The sequence below is a fragment of the Lonchura striata genome, chromosome 4 (genome assembly GCF_050655825.1).
Source record: "Lonchura striata isolate lonStrDom1 chromosome 4, ASM5065582v1, whole genome shotgun sequence".
NCBI lineage: Eukaryota > Metazoa > Chordata > Aves > Passeriformes > Estrildidae > Lonchura > Lonchura striata.
In genome coordinates this window covers 75,229,967-75,250,348 of record NC_140706.1, presented here as the reverse complement: position 1 = coordinate 75,250,348, position 20,382 = coordinate 75,229,967, and the positions used below count along the sequence as shown (strand labels likewise).

Below are 20,382 nucleotides of genomic sequence, written 5' to 3'. Positions count from 1 at the left end.
CAGTGTCAGGGCCACCGTGAGGGAGTTCAAACCCGAAAAATCCCCACAGCCCACGGAGTGAATGATCCCAGGAGAGAAACGCAGCATTGAAATAAAAATCTTACAGCTCTGTCAAAAAGGCTGTGACAACACTGCAACGGGATTCCCAGGAACCTTCTGGTTTGCTCTCGGAATGCTCTTGGTTCTTTTTTATGTATTTTTAGTCCCTCAGTGGGCAGCTTGTAGGATTTATTCTGGGACTTAGAGGTTGAGCAGGGTTGGCTCAGGATTGACCTTCACCTCTGGTGCCTCTTTGTGCAAACACAACGTGGCCGGGCTGGGTGAACTCGTGACCTCAGCTTTCCCCTCCAAAATGTCCCTCACTAATTTCCCTGGGGTGAGCTGGGATTTTGGCCCAGACTGTCACTCCTCGCCTCCCCGTGCCCGCGCAGTGTCCGTTCTGTCCCCACGGTGCCCTGGGGACACCGGGGGGTCCCTTTGCCTTTCTCCTGCCCCTTTCCAGCCCGAGGCTCCTCTGCCCGTGTCCCACACAGCACAGGGACACCGAAGGGGAAAGGCTCCAGAAAACATTTCTGCAATTCCTCAGCAATTATTTATTTATTTATTTATTTATTTATTTACTTATTTATTTACTTATTTAATCACATTCTTCTCCTCTTCCCCAGGGAGAAGAACATGAACTCACAGCCACCGAGGCCTGACGGGTTCCTGCAGCGAGAGCTCGGTGCGTGTCCGCAGAGGTGAGTGCAGCACCTGAAAGGAAAAAGCACAGGGGAAAATGGGATTTATTTTGCTTCAAAGTTATTGCAAGTTCTTAAAGCCCAACCAACTTTTGCTCTTGCTTTTGGTCGGGTGGAGCAGGAGCAGTGGGCAGAGGTGGTGCCATCGATGTGGACGTGCCCGATGCTTTCTGGGGCAGAAAAAGGAGATTAAGCTCACCTTACATCAAGCAGGTATTTAAAAAGATTTATAGCTCTTCAAACGTAGCACCCTTTAATTACCATAATGTTTCTTCCATGATTTTAACTAATTCTCAGTGTATTTTATAAAACTTAAAATAACACCTCCTCCCCATAAAACAGACTCATCAAGCATTAGATAAAAAGTCCTTGTGCCAGTCTCAGGCTTCCACATCTAACAGGAGACCCTCCCCGTAAGCAAACAAAAAAAATCAAAATAACGTACCAAAACTAGTCCTTGCTAACACTAAAAATACAGCTCGACCGTATCCAAAAAACCCCCGATTTTATTTATTCCAAACACCAAATATTCTTAAAATTCTAAATCAATAACTCTTAAAAAAAAACCCCATCAAAACTTACTTCAAATATAGAAAAGCCTAACTGTATAGATAAATATTTGTCCAAGCCCACAAAAAATATAAAACAATCTAATCAATATCCTACATTTAACAAAACCCACTACACAAATTAGTACCATTTAAAATGTAACATAAATAAAAATCTATTACTGAGAAACATATTTCCCAATAAATAAAACCACCCTGTAAAGATATAAGTAATAATCTTAACTCAACAAGCTAAAATGTCTCCAAAACCAAAAGACTTAAAATACCTTCAATATTTATAAATAACAACATTCAATATGTTAAGTGTTAATAAAATCAAACAAAATTAAATGTCAATACATTTAAATAAATACATTAAGTTTCTTTTTATCTATTAAAATTAAGTTTATTATTCCTTACTATCAAAATTCATTCAATCTAAATTTAAATGTTATTTAATATAACCTATCCTAAGTTTTATTAAAAATCACTTCTCTAAACTATACAGTATATGGTTAATATTCTTAAAAAAAATAAAACAACTCAAATTAAAACAACTAAAAGAAAACACTACCAAACACCTATTCAGAAGTAAAAAAAATACAGTGTATTGTATCATCAATTTCATCAAAAATTCTGTTCTTCATTACAATCTCTACTCTTACATAAAATTTCTAATTCCTACTTTTTTTTTCTCTACTTTTACAGCTCTTAAAACAAGTTAACTCTCTAACTAATCTCTACACTAACTCTATAATTTAACCTAAATTTATCTCATAGTTTTAAATATTTTTCAAGACTAAAAAAAATATATTTCATTAAAAACCTCCTCCAAACTGTTAATCTGATCACTTTCCTCAGTTATTATTACAAAATCACTTCAATATAAAACTCAACTACAACATTAATTTCTTTTTCTAAGTTTCACACTAAGTAATCGCTCTCTCATACATTTCCTCCACCTTCACACTCTCAATATCCAAATCCAAACTCACAATCCTGTCCATAACCACTTTCAAATCTTTAAAAAAAAGTTTACTATATTCAAATATATTCTAAAAACACTTCTAAAAAATCCAATTATTAAATAATGTGATTCATCTTTAATCCTAACATTTTTACTCTTAACTACTATTTTTAAAAACATTATATAAAAATATATTAAGTAACATACACCAATTAAAATTTAAACTATAACCTAACCCTATATCTACCTAAATAAAATAATTAACAGGAAACCCAAATATTTTCTACGTCAAAAATAAAATTCAAATAATTTTAACTTAACAATTTAACTTTATCAATACAACAAATAAACTTATTATTTTAAACTTAAAAAATCATTATCCACACATAATTATTTAACTTACTACTAATTTAACATTTATCAATTGTTAAAAACTCTAAAATAATGTACCATCTTTTAATACTTACTAATGATATAATTTCACCTATGTTACTAATTATAGATATTATCTAAGTAATTCCTAATTATTATCAATTTCTTCTTTACTACATACATTATTTTATTCTTATATTTCTTCATGCTTATAACTGAAAAATTATAACAACTTATACCATTATCTTGCAAGTCTATACAATTTTATAAAACAAAACTTAACAATACTTATTTCTTATATCAAAACATAAAGTTTACTTATATCTCAACAAGTACAAAAACCCAAGTAAATTTCAATAAGGAACATAAAACCAGATCACACAAAAAACACACTCACCACTCCACAAAACACCAATGTAAATACACAGATAAATTACACTATGTAAATACAAATGTAGATTATGCAAGAATTGCAACTTACACCTGACGTCTTGTACTGCACCCACCAAAATATATAGACTTTAGGTTTCTTTATAAATATAAAAATCAATATTATAAAAATCTTATTTAATAACTTTCAAAGTATAAAATTCTATCAAATATTATACTTCTACTCTATTTACTTTATTTACTTTTAATTATATCACTTTACCAGTTAACCAACCTAAAACAAACATTTAAGTAACTTTCACTAAAGTTTCAAGTTTAAATACTTTGTATTTATCTAGCACTTCTCAAAAAAATCCATTTTTTACCTACTTACTTAATATACCAATAAAAAACATTACAAATAATCCATATAATTAAAAAGCCCTTACATTATTAACTCTTAATATAAAAATAGTTACCAATTTAAAACAAAAACCTCATTTATCCAAGGCGGGAGATGGGCATGCAAGGCAGTGAAGTGCCAGGGAGTGGTAAGAGGCCAAGGCAAGTCTAGGGTTGGCTTTGTCAGGAAAGCCAAGGGAATAAAAGCTGGCGGGAAAACACCAGAAAATTGTGAGAAAGGAAGAAAAGGGGTGTTCCTCTGGGAAGGTGACACGGCTGACAGGCAGGCTGAGGCGCCTTCCATCAACACCTGCAGCACGGGCAAGAAACAGGAGGAGCTGGAAGCCGCTGTGCTGCAGGAAAGTTACGGCCTTTTGCATCTCTGGGATGTGGTGGGCTGAATCCCATGACTGCAGTGTCACTACTGAGAGCTCCAGCCTGGTCAGAAGATACAGGGGAGGAAGGGGAGATGGAGGGATTGCCCTCTGCACCAAGAAGTGGATTCCACGTGAGGAGCCGTGTTTGAAGAACAGCCACGAGCAAGTCCAAAGCCTGTAGGCAAGAACCCGTGACCAAGGCAGCCAAGGAGCCCTGTGGATAGTATCTACTCCAGGCTGCCTGATGAAGGGGATCCTGCTGACAAAGGCTTCTTTCTAAAGCTACAGGAAGCATTGTGCTCGTTGGCTTTCGTCCTGCTGGAGGGCTTCAACCACTGCGCAGTGCAGATCCTTTCTTGACAGGTGACTGAAACAGAGTTCCAGTGACCTTCTCAGTTAAGGTCTGTCACATGCAAAGAAATGCTGCTTTTAGCATCACTAGAAATTAATGCCAGCTGTAGATATGACAAAACCACAAGTGTCTTGCCCACTGAAAATTTTGAAAGAAAGCAGACTGTCTTCAGCAAGATTTAGGATCAAATGCAAAGAGCCACATATCTCTTACCTGATTAATTTCATAGCCACGATTTCGTGTCTTTTGGCTCTTAACATGGATAGTCTTAAGCTGTACTTTGTCATCATTTGGTCAGCTCATGAGGTTTTTTAGTTTTAAAAAAGGCAGAGAAACTGCAACTATCTATCTTTGAGTAGAGGAGCACACAAAATGTCAGGGTGAAAGATTACTCATACCAGTGTGAAAAACGCTAATCACTTGGTTTTTAAAAGTTTAAAAGTTTAATAATAATAAAATGGTTATAAAAATAATAATATCACTAGAGTACTAAAGTTTAGAGTTAGGACAATTACAAGACAATAAAAAAAGTAAAGAATTACGGACGTCCGGATGTTCTCGGACATTAAGTTACGAAAAGCATGACTTGTGAATAAAGGAATCACCCTTAAACTAATATACTTGTTGCATATTTATATATCTTTTATGGTTACGAATGCATTCTATTTTAAACAAGAAACTCTGTTTGTTGTATGTTAATTGTTTCCTTTAATCCCCTGGCATCTTTGAGTCTGAGTAAGGCCTGAAGAAATTAACTTCTTCTGATAAAAGCCATAAATTCCTCTGCTTTGGAAGATTTAGGTGTTCTTTGAAGTAAGTATCTCATTCCTAAAAAAAAACTTCCCCACATACATAGTCTCTATTTTAACATTAGGTTAGAACCTAAAACTGTATTTAACACACTACTTAAGTGAATTAACACAGCATAACGTTCTAACATTACACATAGAATATTCATTATAGCCTTTGCGAAAAGCCAATCATAAAATATGCATTTTTCACACCAGCAAGGACAAGGAGGTATTGAAGGAGACTGTTGAAGGAGAGGTAAAGTCTTAAATGCTAAAACTGAAGACAGAGCATCACTAAGTTAAAGATTTGTCTATTTGCTTTTAAACTGATACAAAGCAAGACAAAGTAAATTATTATAACTACTTCAAATCTAGTTGAAAATGTGCTGAGGTGTGCATTAAGACCAAGGTGGAAGTTTACAAGTTACAAATGCTTAAGACAATTCTTGCTAGGGATAGATAGCATTGCATCAGGCAGTTTACTATTCCAACCATTCCTGAAAGATTTGCATCTCAAAAAGATACGGCATATGAATTCTTAAATTAGACCAATAATGACATGCACCCAAAAAAGAAAAATTCTCTCTTCTCCCTTTCTTTTCTGCTTTCTTGTCATAGTGTGACTAAGGAGAAACTGAAAGAATCCATGAGTGACAGAGCTGATTCCAATCAGTCCTCCCCGATGGAGGGATCAAAGGCCAACTGTAGTGGACCAAACAGGGCTTTCCCCTTGGAAGTGTATTCCATCCCGTCGAGATCAGCACAAACACAAGGGATGAAACCGACTTCCCACGGCTGCCATCCAAGCTATGACACTGTAACTCAGTACCACCTGCACATTTTTTTTGCTTGAATCCTTAAAGTAATGATTCTCTCCATCTCCATCCCTTAAAATCCAATTCTGTCAGCTTTTCAGTGTTCAAAAATGAACTAGTTAAGATAGCACTGAGGAAAGAAAGAAGAAAATAAGCATATTTTATTGTGTAAGTAATTAGATTTGAGATGGAATTACTAAAAGGTAAGCATACATGGACCCCCCACACACACAGTTGTCTTTTTGCAGTTGCACTTAAGGATTGTACTTCAAATATGGTTACACAGATATCTTCCCCCCTCCACATTGACTGCCTCTTAATATTAGAACTAATCTGCCACAAAATTACATGAAATAAAACAGTGAGAAATATACTTGAGAATGACTGTTGTTTACGAAATGGGTAATTTATAGTATACAATTACTGATAAGGTAGAACAAGAGTTCAAAAACTGGACTGCATTACAAAGCACTTCTTCAAACATCAATTTTGGATTATTGCTGGAAGGTACTAACTGGTCTGTTATAGACTAATTTACAGACATTCATAAAATAGTGAAAAATGCATGCTTTAGAAACCTGGGACATTTCATGCCTTTGTGCTAGCAGAACATGAAAATGGAAGTGATTGGCATTTTTCAATGTAGGTTAGCAGCATTTAGAGTTTTTATTCTGGTGTACTAACTGATTCTTTGTATTTTTTCTCTTTTTCTTCAGGTGATTTTTCATCTTCAGGTTTAGTCCATGGAGGGCTGCGAAACTTCTGTAAAGGTAAAAATATGGTGTATAGAATACATATATACATAAACAGAAATAAAAAAGTCTGTTAAAATTGGAATTGTCCCTAGAAAAGTGTCCTGATCTCTAAGTGCAAAACCATACAAGTCTGATGCTATATACAGCTTCATATCACTGCATATTATATATATATATATAAACAACCACATAGGTATTTAATATTTAATTATTTTGGAAAACTCTCCTTACTCCTGCTTCCAGGGCTATACACATGACACTGTCAAATTAAGTAATTTGACTACTAATTCATTTGACTACCAGCTTTCCAAATATTTAATAGTTTGCAAATTGTTACCAGCCAGAAATAATTTTGAACAGATCAATTACAATCAGACACAGTCAAAGTCTGAATTAAGTAGTCTTCTCTTTTGAGACAGAACTTGGTGAAGAATGTGTAAGTCTACTTTAAGTAACTGAATCTCATGAGACCTTTTAGTAAAACCCCAAAAATTACTCTGGAAGAGAATACCTGAAAGCTTGTCTCTGTTTCTGCTGCTTCCAAACGAGATGTTGAATCATTACGATTCCCCAGACATGTCTTGGCCACCTGTCAATAGAAATGTCAGAGATAACTACTTCATATTTTTTCCAAAAATATTCAGTTTAAAAAAAAAAAAAAAACCAAAAAAAACCCAACAACAACAGCAAAAAAAAACAACCCAATTTGGGTCTTCTTTTAAGCCTCCTTGATGAAATGGAACTAAGTTTTCATAGCTAAACTTATCCCAGACTCCCATCATCCCTGTAACAGTCTTCAACAATACAGTCTCGTGACAGCGAGTTTAACAACTTCATACTTACCCAGCTTTTTTTCTTCGTGTTTAAATCTCATCACCAATAGTGAAGTTTACTTCTACAGGTGGTCCTAGGGAACAGAAAATTAATTACAAGTGCCTTTTATGGGTGAGGAAATAGTAACAAACAGTAGAAAATCAGCATTACAGTTAGAACTTCTCTATTACTATTCTCTTGGCTATACTCTGGATCTCTTAGGTATAATAATCCCTGAATAGGAATATAAAGTCACTGAATGGAGAAGTCAGGTGACTCTCAAGGCAGAAAATCTTGCTGCATTACTTCCTGTCATTTTATTCAAGAAATAATGTCATATTCTTTGCCAATATGCTTTTTAATATCTGGGAAAGCAGAGTTGCACAGCATAAATAAAATTAATTACAAAGTGGATTTTTGAACTAAGGAGATCTTCAGGTATGAAACCAGAGATTTGCTCAACACTGGAAATTCTACTGTATTTAAATCCAAGTCCCTTCAGGAGTAGGGTTAAGGATGCAATAAGAAAAGGAGCTGAAAGATTAAATACAGTCAAATATTCATAATACTTGGTCATTGCTCTAAAATGAGTTCACATTGGAATTTCTCTACTTGTTTTGCTATTAAAAGTGACACATTTAAATGGAGTGAAAACGACAAGGTTTTTTTAAAGTTTTGAGTCATCAAGACTCTTTCCAGTGTAACAGTGGGAGGGGTTTAGTCATGTTTAAGCTACTGAAGGCAGCCTCTGAGATGATGCAGATGGATTTGATGTGGGGAACTCTTTCTCATATTTTCCCACTCTAGACAGTAGAAATAAAAATTGGATTCATGTAGGGAATAATCGAGGCAGTATTGATTAAAATAAAGTCTATTGATAAAGCACCTACTCCTTTTATGACAAAAAATCAAACATCAAACAAACATGTGGTTTATGTCTTAGATAAAGACTAAAAAGTCAGATGACAGGGTAGCAATTTTTCGTAGTCTTGAAATACTTCAAAACCTTATACGTGTGGTCCTGTCAAAACTTCCATTTAAATTATTTACTCTTAATCTAGATTTAAAAAAATTATTCCAAGCTGAATTATCCTCAGAAAAAATGAAGATTTAGGTGACTTCTAGGTGTGTGGCTTGAGGACAAAAGATACTCTAGGTCCAACAATCAATAGTATTGCAAAATGTGTAATAAAGAGGATAGAAATAATGCTAATTAAATATGATAATTTACATATCCAGAATTTTCTCTGACTGTACCTACTAGAACATGAAATCAGGTGACCTATTTCACCAACATCATTTATAGGAGATAGGAAGCAAAAACTATTAATTGCATTAGTAAAGCTAAAGGTCAACTTCTTAAGACATATGCAAAGGAAAAAGAAAAAAACAACCCCGGTCTGCTTTAGAGAAAATAAAAGTGAACAATAAAACAATGCTGTATGAGTGAGTAGTCTTGCAGTGTCTTCATAGGCCAGACAACAAAGGCTATCTTGATAGGAAAAGAGCAATAAAGATTAAGTCTGTACTATTTCACATTTGTTCACTCAGAGATCTTCTCCTTTTAGTAGCACACCATATGGATCACTGTTGGAGAAAGACAGGGACTTTTTCCTAAGGATGTCTTTATGATGTTAAAGCATAACATATTCATTATTGACTCCTTGTCACTGTGAAACATTGTATATCGTTACCAAATAAATTACAGCTTGAAAACAACAACAGTTCAATAGCCAGCACTGTAACCAGCTCCTGTGGACGAGGTGCAAACACACACACACAGAGGGCTGGGTTTAACAGAGCACAAACTGAATCCCACACACATATGACCTCAGGCATATATATATATAAATACATACATATACATACACCCCCACCTGTGTGTATTTATGTGTTTTTATATGTCTATATCTACATGCATATATAAACACATAAATATGCAAACACGCATAACACATATATCTTTGTGTCCCTCAGCTAAAGATCAGCGGCAGAATATAAACTCAATGAACTAGAATACCTTTCACACCCTTAGGTGACAAAGAAAGCAAAATATTAAACTTCTGTTATTGTTGTTAGTTCCCTCTATGCCAAATAGTGGATTGTTTTGTATGTTTGTCCGTCAGATTTCCTCCCATGAGAGGTACAATCATTACCAATGGACAGAATGGGAGCTCGACATGGCAGAAACTATCAAAAAAGCAAAAACTATTTGCTGTGTTGCTTTCCTCAGCTTAGCGTGCAGCCCGATTAACAAATTATCTGTGTGTGAAATTATGGCTATAAAATCTGCATATTGATTGGTCACGTACACAAAATTTGGGAAGTTATGGTATTCAATTGTCCTAGTAAACAGCACTGCAAAGCTGGAGAGCTTCACAGCTGGATGTATAAATGACAAAGGTGGATAAACAAAGGGTGCATCTTTATTACTGTGAGAACCCCGGCCTTGCTCTGGGGTCTCATGTGGTGGTGAAATTCCTCCTCCAACCCGTGCTTCCAAAGAAAAACTCCGCAGGCTTTAGCTGTTCGGTCTCAAGGCAGTTTATCGCTAGTTATCTAACAGATTATGTTCTTGGACTGCGGCTGTTTGATCAGCGGCCTGGGTAGAGGCACACACACCCCCTGACATCCTCTCGATCTGCTGCCTTCTTCGTCTCCCTCTCCGCCCAGGGCTGCTGCTATCTTTTATAAGATATATTACGTATAACATGTTTACAATTATTCCCCAATACCTACTACCTAGTTGCCAAGTGTTTTTCTACTCTAAACCGATCTGTCAGTGCCAACATCACCAAGAACATGGAGGTAAGGAAAAAGAAGGAGGAAGAACAGGATCAGCCCACTTTCCTCCATCTTAGAACTTCTGACCCCCACCTACAAAGTGAAAACCCCCCTGTACAATACTAAAAAAATTTCCCCTCTACTTTGTAACTACTTTTACTATACTATCTAACCTTTTGTGATTGCTTGTTCCACCTCCAAAGTTGGCAATTCATTCCATGGCTCAAACTCAAAATCACAGCTGTTTTTCAGCTGTCTGCCAGGGTCTAGAATGCCTCTGACCAAGGCCTGGAACCTCTAAAAATGTCTGAGAGACATTTTGAGTTCCCACATATTAGAAAAATTTTAACACGCCAGTCAGAACTCAGCATGTCCAGTGGCTATTGAATCATGCAACTTTACCTGCGAACAGCTGAACAATGTAAATATAAGTATTTTCTACTGCATCAACTCAGCAAATCAGAACTGGCTTTATGGTCAAAAAAACCATAACAATTTAAGGTCAAATAATCAATTCACAAGTGAACAGGAAATCAAGTTTAAATAAGTGGTATTATAACAGTTTTTGCAGTTAGAAAAATCATTCTGCTGCTCCTAAAGAGCATCATCCAGATTTAGTTGACCAGACATTGGAGTTTCAGTGTTCCTGTGCATCACTGCTCCTCTTGGCTTCATAGGGCACAAAAAGCAGATAGGGAGGTTGTTTGTAAAGCACGATGGGGGAGAAAGTACTGGGTTAATTCTGAAGAAAAGAAACCAGATACAGGAGAAAAGAATGGTGTGGTTAGATCAACTGACAAACTATTTATCTTAGTTGTCAGGTTAGGTTCACAGTTTACTCAAAGACACGTTTTATCAGATTTGCTCATGAATTTGTTACAGATCTGTACTGGGAGCTGCTTTAATCACTGTTTAGAAGAAAGATACAGAACAAGAAGTATGTGAAATGTGCATATACCTTCTCAGAAGACACCTCTGCAGTTTTTCATACGCTTTTCCTGTTTTAGATCAGTGTGCTAAGGGGATGGTTAAACTCCGATGATGTAACTTCTTATGACCTTCCTCTTCCTAGTCCTCATTTACAGAATCAAATTTCCTTTAAGGATTTTATTTGCTTGAAATTTCGTTATAAAAATGGTTATTTTTTTTCTCTTATTACACCCTTTGGAAAACAATTGGAGAGTGCAATTTGATCAAAGCTCTGAAACAGATTTAAGAAAATAAAGCAAAATGCTGTAGTTGCTTAGAAATGTATACAATTTTGGCTCCAATACAGAATATCCTTTGTCGTTGAATGATTAATGAACATAGAGTGTTTTTTTACTGCAGGAAATTAAGGTGGTAAATAAAAAGCACTACCACTTCTATTTATCAGAGAAGATTCTGTAAGGACAAAGCAAAAAATCTAATAAGAGAACAAAGAATAATTTTATAAATTCTTTGATGTTGTAGCAATACCAAGCAGGTAGTTAAAAATGAGATGTTATATGCATAAGAATTACCTGACACGAAAAGGCAATTAAGTAAATTATGGTGTAAAAGCCAAAATCCCAAAAGCTTTTGGGAAGACAGAAAAGGGAAGGAATACAGGGGAAAAAGCTCTGCAGAACTCTGGTTCTGCACAGAGGCTTTCAGGAGTCAGACATAAGAAAGCATCTCCGGATAAGGCTAAGAAAAAGTAGTACTGACAAGATGCCTCTAATAAAGTACAAATAATAAAAAGAATGGAAACTTTTACAATACTGAAGGTAATTTGGAGGGGGGGTTTTGATGAATTTCAGATGCTGTATCACAGGATATTCTACCTACTTCTGGCTATTGCTGGTCCTATGCCAAATTTCATTACAGATAAATATCAGCAGCATCTAATTTCCAGATTTGCTACTCTGTATCCCATTTGCCAATAACTTTTCATTTTTTGTATTTCAGTATTTGTTCTAATGTAAACAACACTAATTACTCTGAACAGGCATAAACCCCATAAATACAAAATTGCAGAAAGATCACAAATATAAGATAGAGATGCTTAGCCGTACAGACTTAAAAATACCAGTTGGAACCAGCAACTAACCATTTTGCTTTATTTTTTGCCTCAGTATCTATAAGGTTGCATGTTCTTCTCTAGTTAGTCTTCACTACCTTAATTCTTTCTAAATAGAAATCACATTTTATTTATCAGAGACACAATAAAAGGACCTTTGTGAAGTTCTGAGAAAGGATTATTGAAATAATAGGTTTCTAAGCAATGCAGTTTCTAGTACATCTTCACTAATATTACTTTGAAATGCTGCATTACAACCTTAACCATCCAGCCTTAATCTTCCTTCATTTGAATGCAAGAAGCTGTAAAAACTTCAGAAAAAATGACACAGTCAAGTAATGAAAAAAACAATTAAAACTCTTCCTAAGTGTTGCATTTTCTCCAAGTGATACTGTTCACAGGTACAAATGGCAGCTTTGACTTACCAAAGAATTAGGATCCTTTGGGTATAAATTCCTTCCAGTACTTTCAGAACTTAAAGTGGTATTTCTAATGCCACTATATGTAGGCTAATTGTGGAAAGAAGATTTTTATTTCAGTTCTCAAAGCCAATAATTTGAATTCCTTGTGCCTTTCGTCTCTCTTTGTTAATGTGAGATGATGATGATGAAGAAGAAAAGGCTGCTAACCAATGTCATCACCTGCACTATTTTTATGGCCATCTTAGCCTATGTTAAGATGGACAGGGTGTCTGTCTGCTGATGGACTGATCAGTTAAAAATACAAGCTGTTAGAAGGACAAAAAACAACCACCTAAATAAGTAAACCACCATCTCAATAACTAAAACCTTGATTTTATGGAAAGGTGAATCTTTTAGGTGTCTTTGATTGCAATACTTGATGCAGAAATTAAATACTGGTTTGACTTTTGAAATATATTACCAGTTATTTTCTTTTCCTTTCTCTTTTAATGTATTCACTTCTGTATAAAAGACCTGTTTAAAATGTCTGATACAAGTATTTAGCCTAAGAGGAAGAAGAAGAGGAGAGAGGAGGAGAGAGTAAGAGGAAGAAAAAGAGAAGGGAGGAAGAAGAAGAAGAAAGAGGAGAGAGTGAGAAGAAAGAGGAGAGAGTGAGAAGAAAGAGGAGAGAGTGAGAAGAAAGAGGAGAGAGTGAGAAGAGAGTGAGAAGAAGAAAAGGAAGAGGAGAGAGTAAGAAGAAAACAGAGCAAGAAAAATAAGAGTCAGAGATAAAAAGAAAAACCAAAAAAGTCAGATTGGAAAGAGAAAGGCAAAAGAAAGAGGAAAGAAAGGTGGGGTAAAGAGAAAAAGAGTGAAAGACAAACAGAAAAGGAAGCACTTGAAATGAAAGAGAAAAGCAAATAGAGAGACAAGAAAAAGAAGAAATAGAGCTGAAAACCTACAGGAAAACAAATGGAGAGACTGAACACAAGGTAGGGTTCAAGAGAGAAAGAAATAGAGAGTTAGACAAAAAAGTTAAAATTGGACAGAAAAGGAAAAAGGGTCAGAGACAAAGACAATGATAGCAAGTGTTAGAAAGACAAAGGCTGACAAAGAAAAAAAAAAGAAGAAAACATAGTGAAACCTAGATTGAAAGAGACAGACAAAGAGACATGGGGAAATACATGTAGAGGAATGGAAGAAAATAGGGTGAGAAGGAAATAGGGTTAGAGAAACATAGAGATGTGTTAGAAATGGAAACAAAGGAAAACACAGCCAGAGACAAAGAGTTACACATGGAAGGATAAAGTGAGGAATAGACTAAAGAGGAAAGTAAGAGGCAAAGGGAGAAAAAGGGTGAAAATGATAGGACTCAACCACACCAAAGAAAGACAGGAGATGAATGGTGGGCAGGGCAGAGGGTAAGAGGCATCATTATTAGGGCTGATTAATCTTTATTCCCTTAAACTTCAGCAATACACAGGGAAACAATGCATACAAATGCAAGTACAGAGACAAATACAACAAAGAATACATCATACCTAGGCACAAAAGTACAAGTCCAATTTACATGCAGCAAAATACATCAAAAGACAGGAACAACTGCAAAGACAGAACAATATAATGTACTACAAGCCAAATACATATTGACACAATATAACCGTGTCTCCATTTCAGAAAAGTCCACAACGCTTTTATTGTTATGACGCACCCGGAACAAAAACGGCGCAAACGCTCCGCCGACGTGCACGCCCCCTTCGCGTTACGCACAAACTCACATTCACGGCAACTCGCTCCGGAGACTCCCAAAAAATCCTCCTGCCTGATGAAAACCCCCCCTGAAAGGCAAAGGCCATACACACAAGGTTGTATCTGCTCCACACACACACACAGCTGCAGACACAAGCACACACAAACTCTCACAGACAGACACAGACAGTCACACTCTCACACATTCTTCTGCTGACACGCTGGCTGCCACCCTTACGTGAAACGCTGCACTGAAGAATATGCTTAAACGCTTCTTCTGACCGCAGGACCTCCATGTCAAATGGTAGATTCCAGGAAATTCTGTAGGGACCCAGGGACCTACGAGACAAGGGGAGGCGGTCAGTGACTGACTATCTGAGAGCTAGGAGCTATACCAACTCTGGGCCCATCAGTGTTGTACCCCAAACCCCGTAGAGAACAGATGAACGGCAAAGCTTTATAACTGCTCTACCTGAGCGTGACTACTTGCCCGGGCAAGGCAGCTCCGATCATAATTGCCACAACAGAGGTGCATACAACATAAGCCAACGTAGGTACATACAGTATAAGCACAAACAACATAAGGCAACGTAGGTACATACAGTATAAGCGCAAACAACATAAGGCAACGTAGGTACGTACAGTATAAGCACAAACAACATAAGCCAACGTAGGTACATACAGTATAAGCGCAAACAACATAAGCCAATGTAGGTACGTACAGTATAAGCACAAACAACATAAGCCAACGTAGGTACGTACAGTGTAAGCACAAACAACATAAGCCAACGTAGGTACATACAGTGTAAGCACAAACAATGTAAGCTAACATAGGTAGGCGCAGCATATGCACATACAATAGAAGCCGACACAGGTAGGTGCATCATAAGTGCATACAACGTAAGCTGACAGAGATACAAGATAAGTGAGGACTTGATATAATTCTCCTGAAGACTAATTTTTGAGCCCTATATCCTTTGAGAAGGCAGATGCTACGGAACTACTGTGGTCAGGTGATGAGGGGCTAATAAGCTCCGTACGGAAATCCATGAGAAGGGCTACCAAAACTGAGAATGAAGATGGATGAGAACATCTCGTGTACATCGTCCGGACCCAAAAAGTAAATATGTAAAAATGCCAGAATAATTGATATCCGGGAAGGTACGTGAGCAAAATATGGCCAATACGGCACAAAATGATGTTGCTAAAGCATGGAGATGTAACAAAGGCCTATGACACAGACAACGTGACACGGACACAGACAACGTGACACGGACACAAGTGGAAACTGCCTGGCAATTTCACCTTATGGACCCAAGATTCCTAGCCCAAGATGAGCCATGGGCTGATGATGCCAAAGAAAAGAAAGCCCTAGGGCAGTAGCACTTGATGATGACATGCAACTCCTTTCAAGATGTTAGTGCCAAAGCACTTAAGAGGAAGCCTAAGAAGCTCAGTAGGCCTAGAGAAGGAAGAAATGACTACAGGGTGACTGTAGCTATAGCTCCAGACATGAAGGCGGGCTCCTATGGTGAAGAGATCCACGACAACGTCAAGAGTCAAAGAAGGCCGCCGATGCGAACGTCACGAGAACCAGAGAGGGATCGGAACTGCCCTGCCCAGCGAAGACTCTGGGGGGGCTGAGGAGAAACCCTCTCCCTTTGCTCCCGAGGGGCCCGTCCCACTATGGGCCTATTCTCCAAGCTAACATCAAATAGCCTCCTGTGATAGTAAAGGTTTTCCCCCCATCTCCCACCTACTGGCCCCAGCACTTGGCTTTTGCAAGACAACCGGATGGAATCCAATGTCAGTTGGATGTGGACGGCGAGACGTTCTCTGCATCAGCTTCGGTGCTGCCGTTTCCAAACTTCAGCTACGCTCCTCCTCAGGGTACCTAAGACAAAACAGAAAATGCAACTAGTGCCCACGAAAAGAGGAATCCCCGAAACTCCGACACACCGCTGCCCCGGCTCACCTGAAGTCTCAATTTGACTCCACAAGCTGCCTGGAGGATACCTGAAAAACAAAAGGGTACACACTTAGCATGCTGCTGCATAAGGGTCACCTGTGAGTCACTGTGCCAAAATGCCAACTCACCCGCTCGCCTCTGTTCCTTCACACAGCTAGGGCAGCGACAGCACCTGCAAAAAAACAAAGCAAAACAACCCACACTGAGATACTGTGAAAACAACATCCCCCTGACCTGAAAAGCACACCCACCCAGACCTTACGCTTGCACCCACCTGGCCTTGGACATCCAGACATCCGGACCAGGGACATCTTGCAAGATGACTGCCTAAAATAAAACAAAGTAACCAAGAGTGGATGCTTAGAATTGCACCAAAACCTGAAACCTGAGCAAGAACAACTCCTTCTGTCCACTGCTCACCTGGCACACAGGGCCTTGACTGCTGCTATCTGCCTGGACCTCCTAAAAATAAAGGCAAAGAACACTGCTCTAACACGGTCACCCTTTAGGCTTCCCCTGCAAATGCAAACAATGACTGACCTGATCATGGCAGCACCCTCACCCAGGACTGGGGCTCTCTGCCACAGATTTGAACTGTCTGCATCTGAAAGGAAGTTAGGACTAGTGTGAAATGGCTGAGGGAATGAAGCCCCTTGGCAAAGGCTGGGCTTAATATACCCTGATTGGGCCCGCCGCTCATTCCCGTGGCACCCAGGAAAAGGGAAGGGGCAAACCCCACCGAGTAGAAAAGCCCTCAGAGCAGCTGCAGCTGTTCGGCTCCTCTGGCTTGAATTCAAGGGGAATAAAGGGCTGGATATAGAAGGAAACTCTTCAGGGAAATGACAGCTTTTTTTTCTACAACTACTTGGAGCGAAAGGGCAAAAAAACTGGTAAGAAATAAAACTTTGTTTTTAGGCAGCATATCTAGATAAGTTGGGTAATTTGCTGTTAACTTACATAATTATTCCTCAGTGACTACTAAGTAGTGCTCAACATGAGACTAAGGGTGGAGAAAAATACTAATTATATGAACAGTCTAAGTCTTCTTCTTGGGGTTACTAATTAGGACTAACTACATTATAAATAAGAAAAATAATAGGCTCCTGGGCAGCATAAAGGTTAAGTATGTGCTAGGCTTGCCTTTCTCTGAGGTACTTAGTCCTAGGGCACAGAAAGAAGTGCCCTGAAAGGTAGTTTTAAATGCTGAAAAATCATTTTAAAAGAGCCTCCTTCAAGTGAATCCCTTAAAATGAGGAAATGGGGAATTTACCTCCACTGAAATGGATACCGTGGCAAATAAATGGCTTCTGCCCTTTCATTTAATCCCTTGAATACTGGGAAAAGAGAGGCTTTCCTCACTTTAAATCTCTCCAGTGATGAAGACAGAGGGATTTTCCCCTCAATCCAAACCCTTAAGAAAGAGAGATAGCTGGGCTTCCCCCTCAATTTAAGCCTTAGGACAACAAAAATAGTTACTCTTAATTCAAACCCATAAACGACACTGTCAAGGTTTCCCCCCTCTATTTAAACTGGAAAAAAATGGAATATGGGGATTCCCTGTCAATTAGCACCCCTAACAGCATAGAAAAGGCAGGGACTCTTTCAAATGAGACCATTAAAATTGCAGGGGAAGTGCGTTTCCTCATTATTTGAACGCAAGAAATGACGGAAAAGGAAGCTTTTTCCCATACTTGAAACCCCTTTTCTCTCCATAACCCCTCTTTTTTCTGGGAGTGCTGTGGAAGGTCTGGGGGTTCTAGGGGAGGACTGACATAATAAAAGGGGAAAGTTGAAAGCTCTCCCGTGGAACCCCACATGCTGCCTGGCCTGCTCAGGTGCTGCCCCTTGGCAAGAGGGCTCTTCCCTTGGCATTTTCTCCAAGGGATGCTCCGTGCCTGGGTGGGTCCGGCTGCTCCCTGGTCCCTGCTGGATGTTCCGACCATAGCTCCTGGCAGGTGTGCCCAGGTAGCTGCACTGAAAGCAGCTGCTCACGCAGGGAGCTGCTACACCTAGGAGTGAGGGATGAGGTGAAGAAAGGTCCTGTGGGGTGTTCCCTCCCCTACACAGCCCCTTGCCAGACCCTTAAACAATGGGGTGCCAGATTTTCATTTCAAAGATAATTAACAGTCTTTCCCCTGGCCAAACAGGAATTGCGCTTCCAAAATTGCAAACAGCGAATGATTTCTCACAGACCACACCTGCCGACACCAGAAACTCCCGCAGCCCTTGGAGAGCAGCACGCCTTGAGTGAACAGACATCAACACACAGGGAGGGTGAGGTTGGTTTTACAGGGAAAAAGGGCAGAGGTCAGGTCACGAGGTCTGTGGCCCCAAGTGACTTTCAACATCTTTTCGTTCTGAATGGCACAGGATTAATCCTGGAGCAAAACTGCTGCCAGCAAGAGTTCTGCCTGCCCTGGAAGAGACAAGCACCTCCTCGAAACCAACATCAGGAAGTGTAGAGGGTGAGCCGTGTTTCACAGAGAATAGGGCCAGCAACAGAGTCCAAGAGCCAGGGGCCCCGAAAGAAGGGCCGCCCCCTGAAAATCTGAATGAAGAAGGAGGTGTTGTGGACCCAAGCTGCCCTCATGTCGATGAGGAGTTGCCTTGAAGATCCCAAGTACAACTTGCAAATTGACATCAGGAACCAGGACTGGTGAGTTTTCTTTCCCATGGAAAAGGGCCAGAGTATGTGCCCAGGTGCCCCTGGCCCTCAGCTGGCCCCTGACTTCACAAAATCCAAATATCAAAGAACGTATCCCAGACCAAAGCTGTCCCCGCCTCAAACTTGTGCTGCCCTGAGAGTCCCAAGGGAGCCCTACAAACTGACATCAGGAACCTGGACTGGCGAGTTTTCTTTCCCAGGTAAAAGGACCGCTGTCTGTGCTCATGGCCCTGTGCCCACCACTGGGCCTCCTGAAATTCCGAATGGGATGCCAGATGCCTCCCACACCAAAGCTGCCCCCGGCTCTTGGCCTGGCTGCTCTTGCCGTGGTCCTGGGTGGCCCCGGGGTCTCAGTATGGAATATCCTGTGGCTCTGGGATGACATCAGCTCCCTTTGTCTCCTTTTCCATGGCAGATCGCTTCCAGGAGTCCCCGAGTCCTCCCAGCTGCCCCAGTTCCCTCCCAGTGTGCTACCCAATGTTCCCGCTTCCCTCCTGATTTTCCCAGTGTCCCTCCCAGTGTTCCCAGTGCAGGTACGGGACACAGTAGAAGTGGTTCTGTAACTGCTTTGAGCCTTTATTGCCACTATGGGAAGGCTCTGAGGGTTCTCGGGGAGGGCGGGAAGGGATGTGGGGGTCCCAGGGGTGCCACTCTGGGGGTTGGAGGTCCCAGATGGATTCCGGAAGGGGGGCATGGAGTGCTTGAGGGGGTCTCTCAATTGTCACACCGGGAGGGGCCCCAGCGGGTCTGGGGAGGCGGCCCAGGGTGTCCTGGGGGCCACTGGGGATTCTCAGGGATCCCTGGGGACTATTCAGGGGGTCCCAGAGAGTTCAAGGTGGATCCCTGGGGGATCGTTTTGGGGGGTCACAGGGGTCAGGGGGATTTCCCAATGAAGATCTGGGGGGGAAGGGGGAGTCCTTCAGGGCCTGGCAGAAGGAGGACAACTAAGCATCACCAAACATGTTACGTCAATCTCCTGATACAATCTAGAGCCCAACTACACCCTGCATTACAAATTTCAAGTCCCCAGGACTTGTGCTATTACAGGCTATGCAGCAGGGCAGAGCAGTTGTGGGACAAATACGTGCAGACACCCGTGACACAGGACAGGGAGAGAGCGCTTTTGAGGAGAAGAAAGGACCGAGAGACCCAAAGAACACAGAGTGCACCAGAGACAAGTGACAGGACACACACCAGAACTGCTCTGCCCTGAGCACCTCAGCACTGTGATCAAAACAGACACTTTCCCTTTAGCTGGCCTAAGGGGACACTTCTTGCACATCCCCACCCCCAAAGCTGATCCTAAAGGCCCTCCCAGCACCCCACTTTCACCCCCTCTGTGGGCCTTAGCCCTCCACTTATCTCTCTGGCATCTGGGGATGAGAATCCACGTCGCGTGCCAATGGAGGCTGCCTCGCCTGCGGGGAATGTCCTATGGTCACCGGGCTGTGGTCCCGTGCTCAGCTACAATC

General features: G+C 40.0%; 2 protein-coding genes across 19 annotated transcripts in view; one reads left to right on the top strand and one right to left on the bottom strand.

The window, feature by feature from the left end:
• Positions 1 to 17,072, top strand: LOC146767734 (uncharacterized). 4 transcript variants are annotated; one of them, XM_085578460.1, is made up of 6 exons: positions 1 to 159; positions 666 to 740; positions 862 to 953; positions 6,450 to 6,503; positions 10,968 to 11,022; positions 13,060 to 17,072. In XM_085578460.1, exons 1-5 carry the CDS (start codon positions 62 to 64, stop codon positions 10,988 to 10,990), a joined length of 342 nt encoding a protein of 113 aa, XP_085434586.1. In that variant the 5' UTR covers positions 1 to 61; the 3' UTR covers positions 10,991 to 11,022; positions 13,060 to 17,072. The 4 variants fall into 4 exon arrangements, with proteins under 4 accessions (XP_085434586.1, XP_085434584.1, XP_085434583.1 ...); XM_085578458.1 differs by lacking the exon at positions 10,968 to 11,022 and having other exon boundaries at positions 14,205 to 17,072; XM_085578457.1 differs by lacking the exon at positions 10,968 to 11,022.
• The window catches only part of LOC144248494 (uncharacterized), a 37,128-nt gene continuing 22,622 nt past the window's right edge, over positions 5,877 to 20,382 (bottom strand). For 8 of the 15 annotated variants that reach the window (XR_014955019.1, XR_014955011.1, XR_014955012.1 and 5 more), the window contains 3 exons: positions 7,332 to 20,374; positions 7,000 to 7,077; positions 5,877 to 6,495 (listed from right to left, as the gene is read on the bottom strand). Coding sequence is in view for 1 of the 15 variants with exons in the window: in XM_085578455.1 (XP_085434581.1) it covers positions 20,371 to 20,374 (4 nt within the window). In the remaining 14 variants the exon portion in view is untranslated. The remainder of the gene's footprint in view (positions 6,496 to 6,999; positions 7,078 to 7,331; positions 20,375 to 20,382) is intronic. The other 7 variants (XR_014955018.1, XR_014955016.1, XR_014955015.1 and 4 more) reach the window with 7 other exon arrangements.

Bases quoted from the DNA above. Each gene is read 5' to 3' on its own strand.
- LOC146767734 (XM_085578457.1), top strand. From the start codon at position 62: ATGATCCCAGGAGAGAAACGCAGCATTGAAATAAAAATCTTACAGCTC. The intron at 160-665 runs GTTTGCTCTCGG...CCTCTTCCCCAG, and splicing joins GGATTCCCAGGAACCTTCTG to GGAGAAGAACATGAACTCAC. The intron at 741-861 runs GTGAGTGCAGCA...CGGGTGGAGCAG, and splicing joins CTCGGTGCGTGTCCGCAGAG to GAGCAGTGGGCAGAGGTGGT.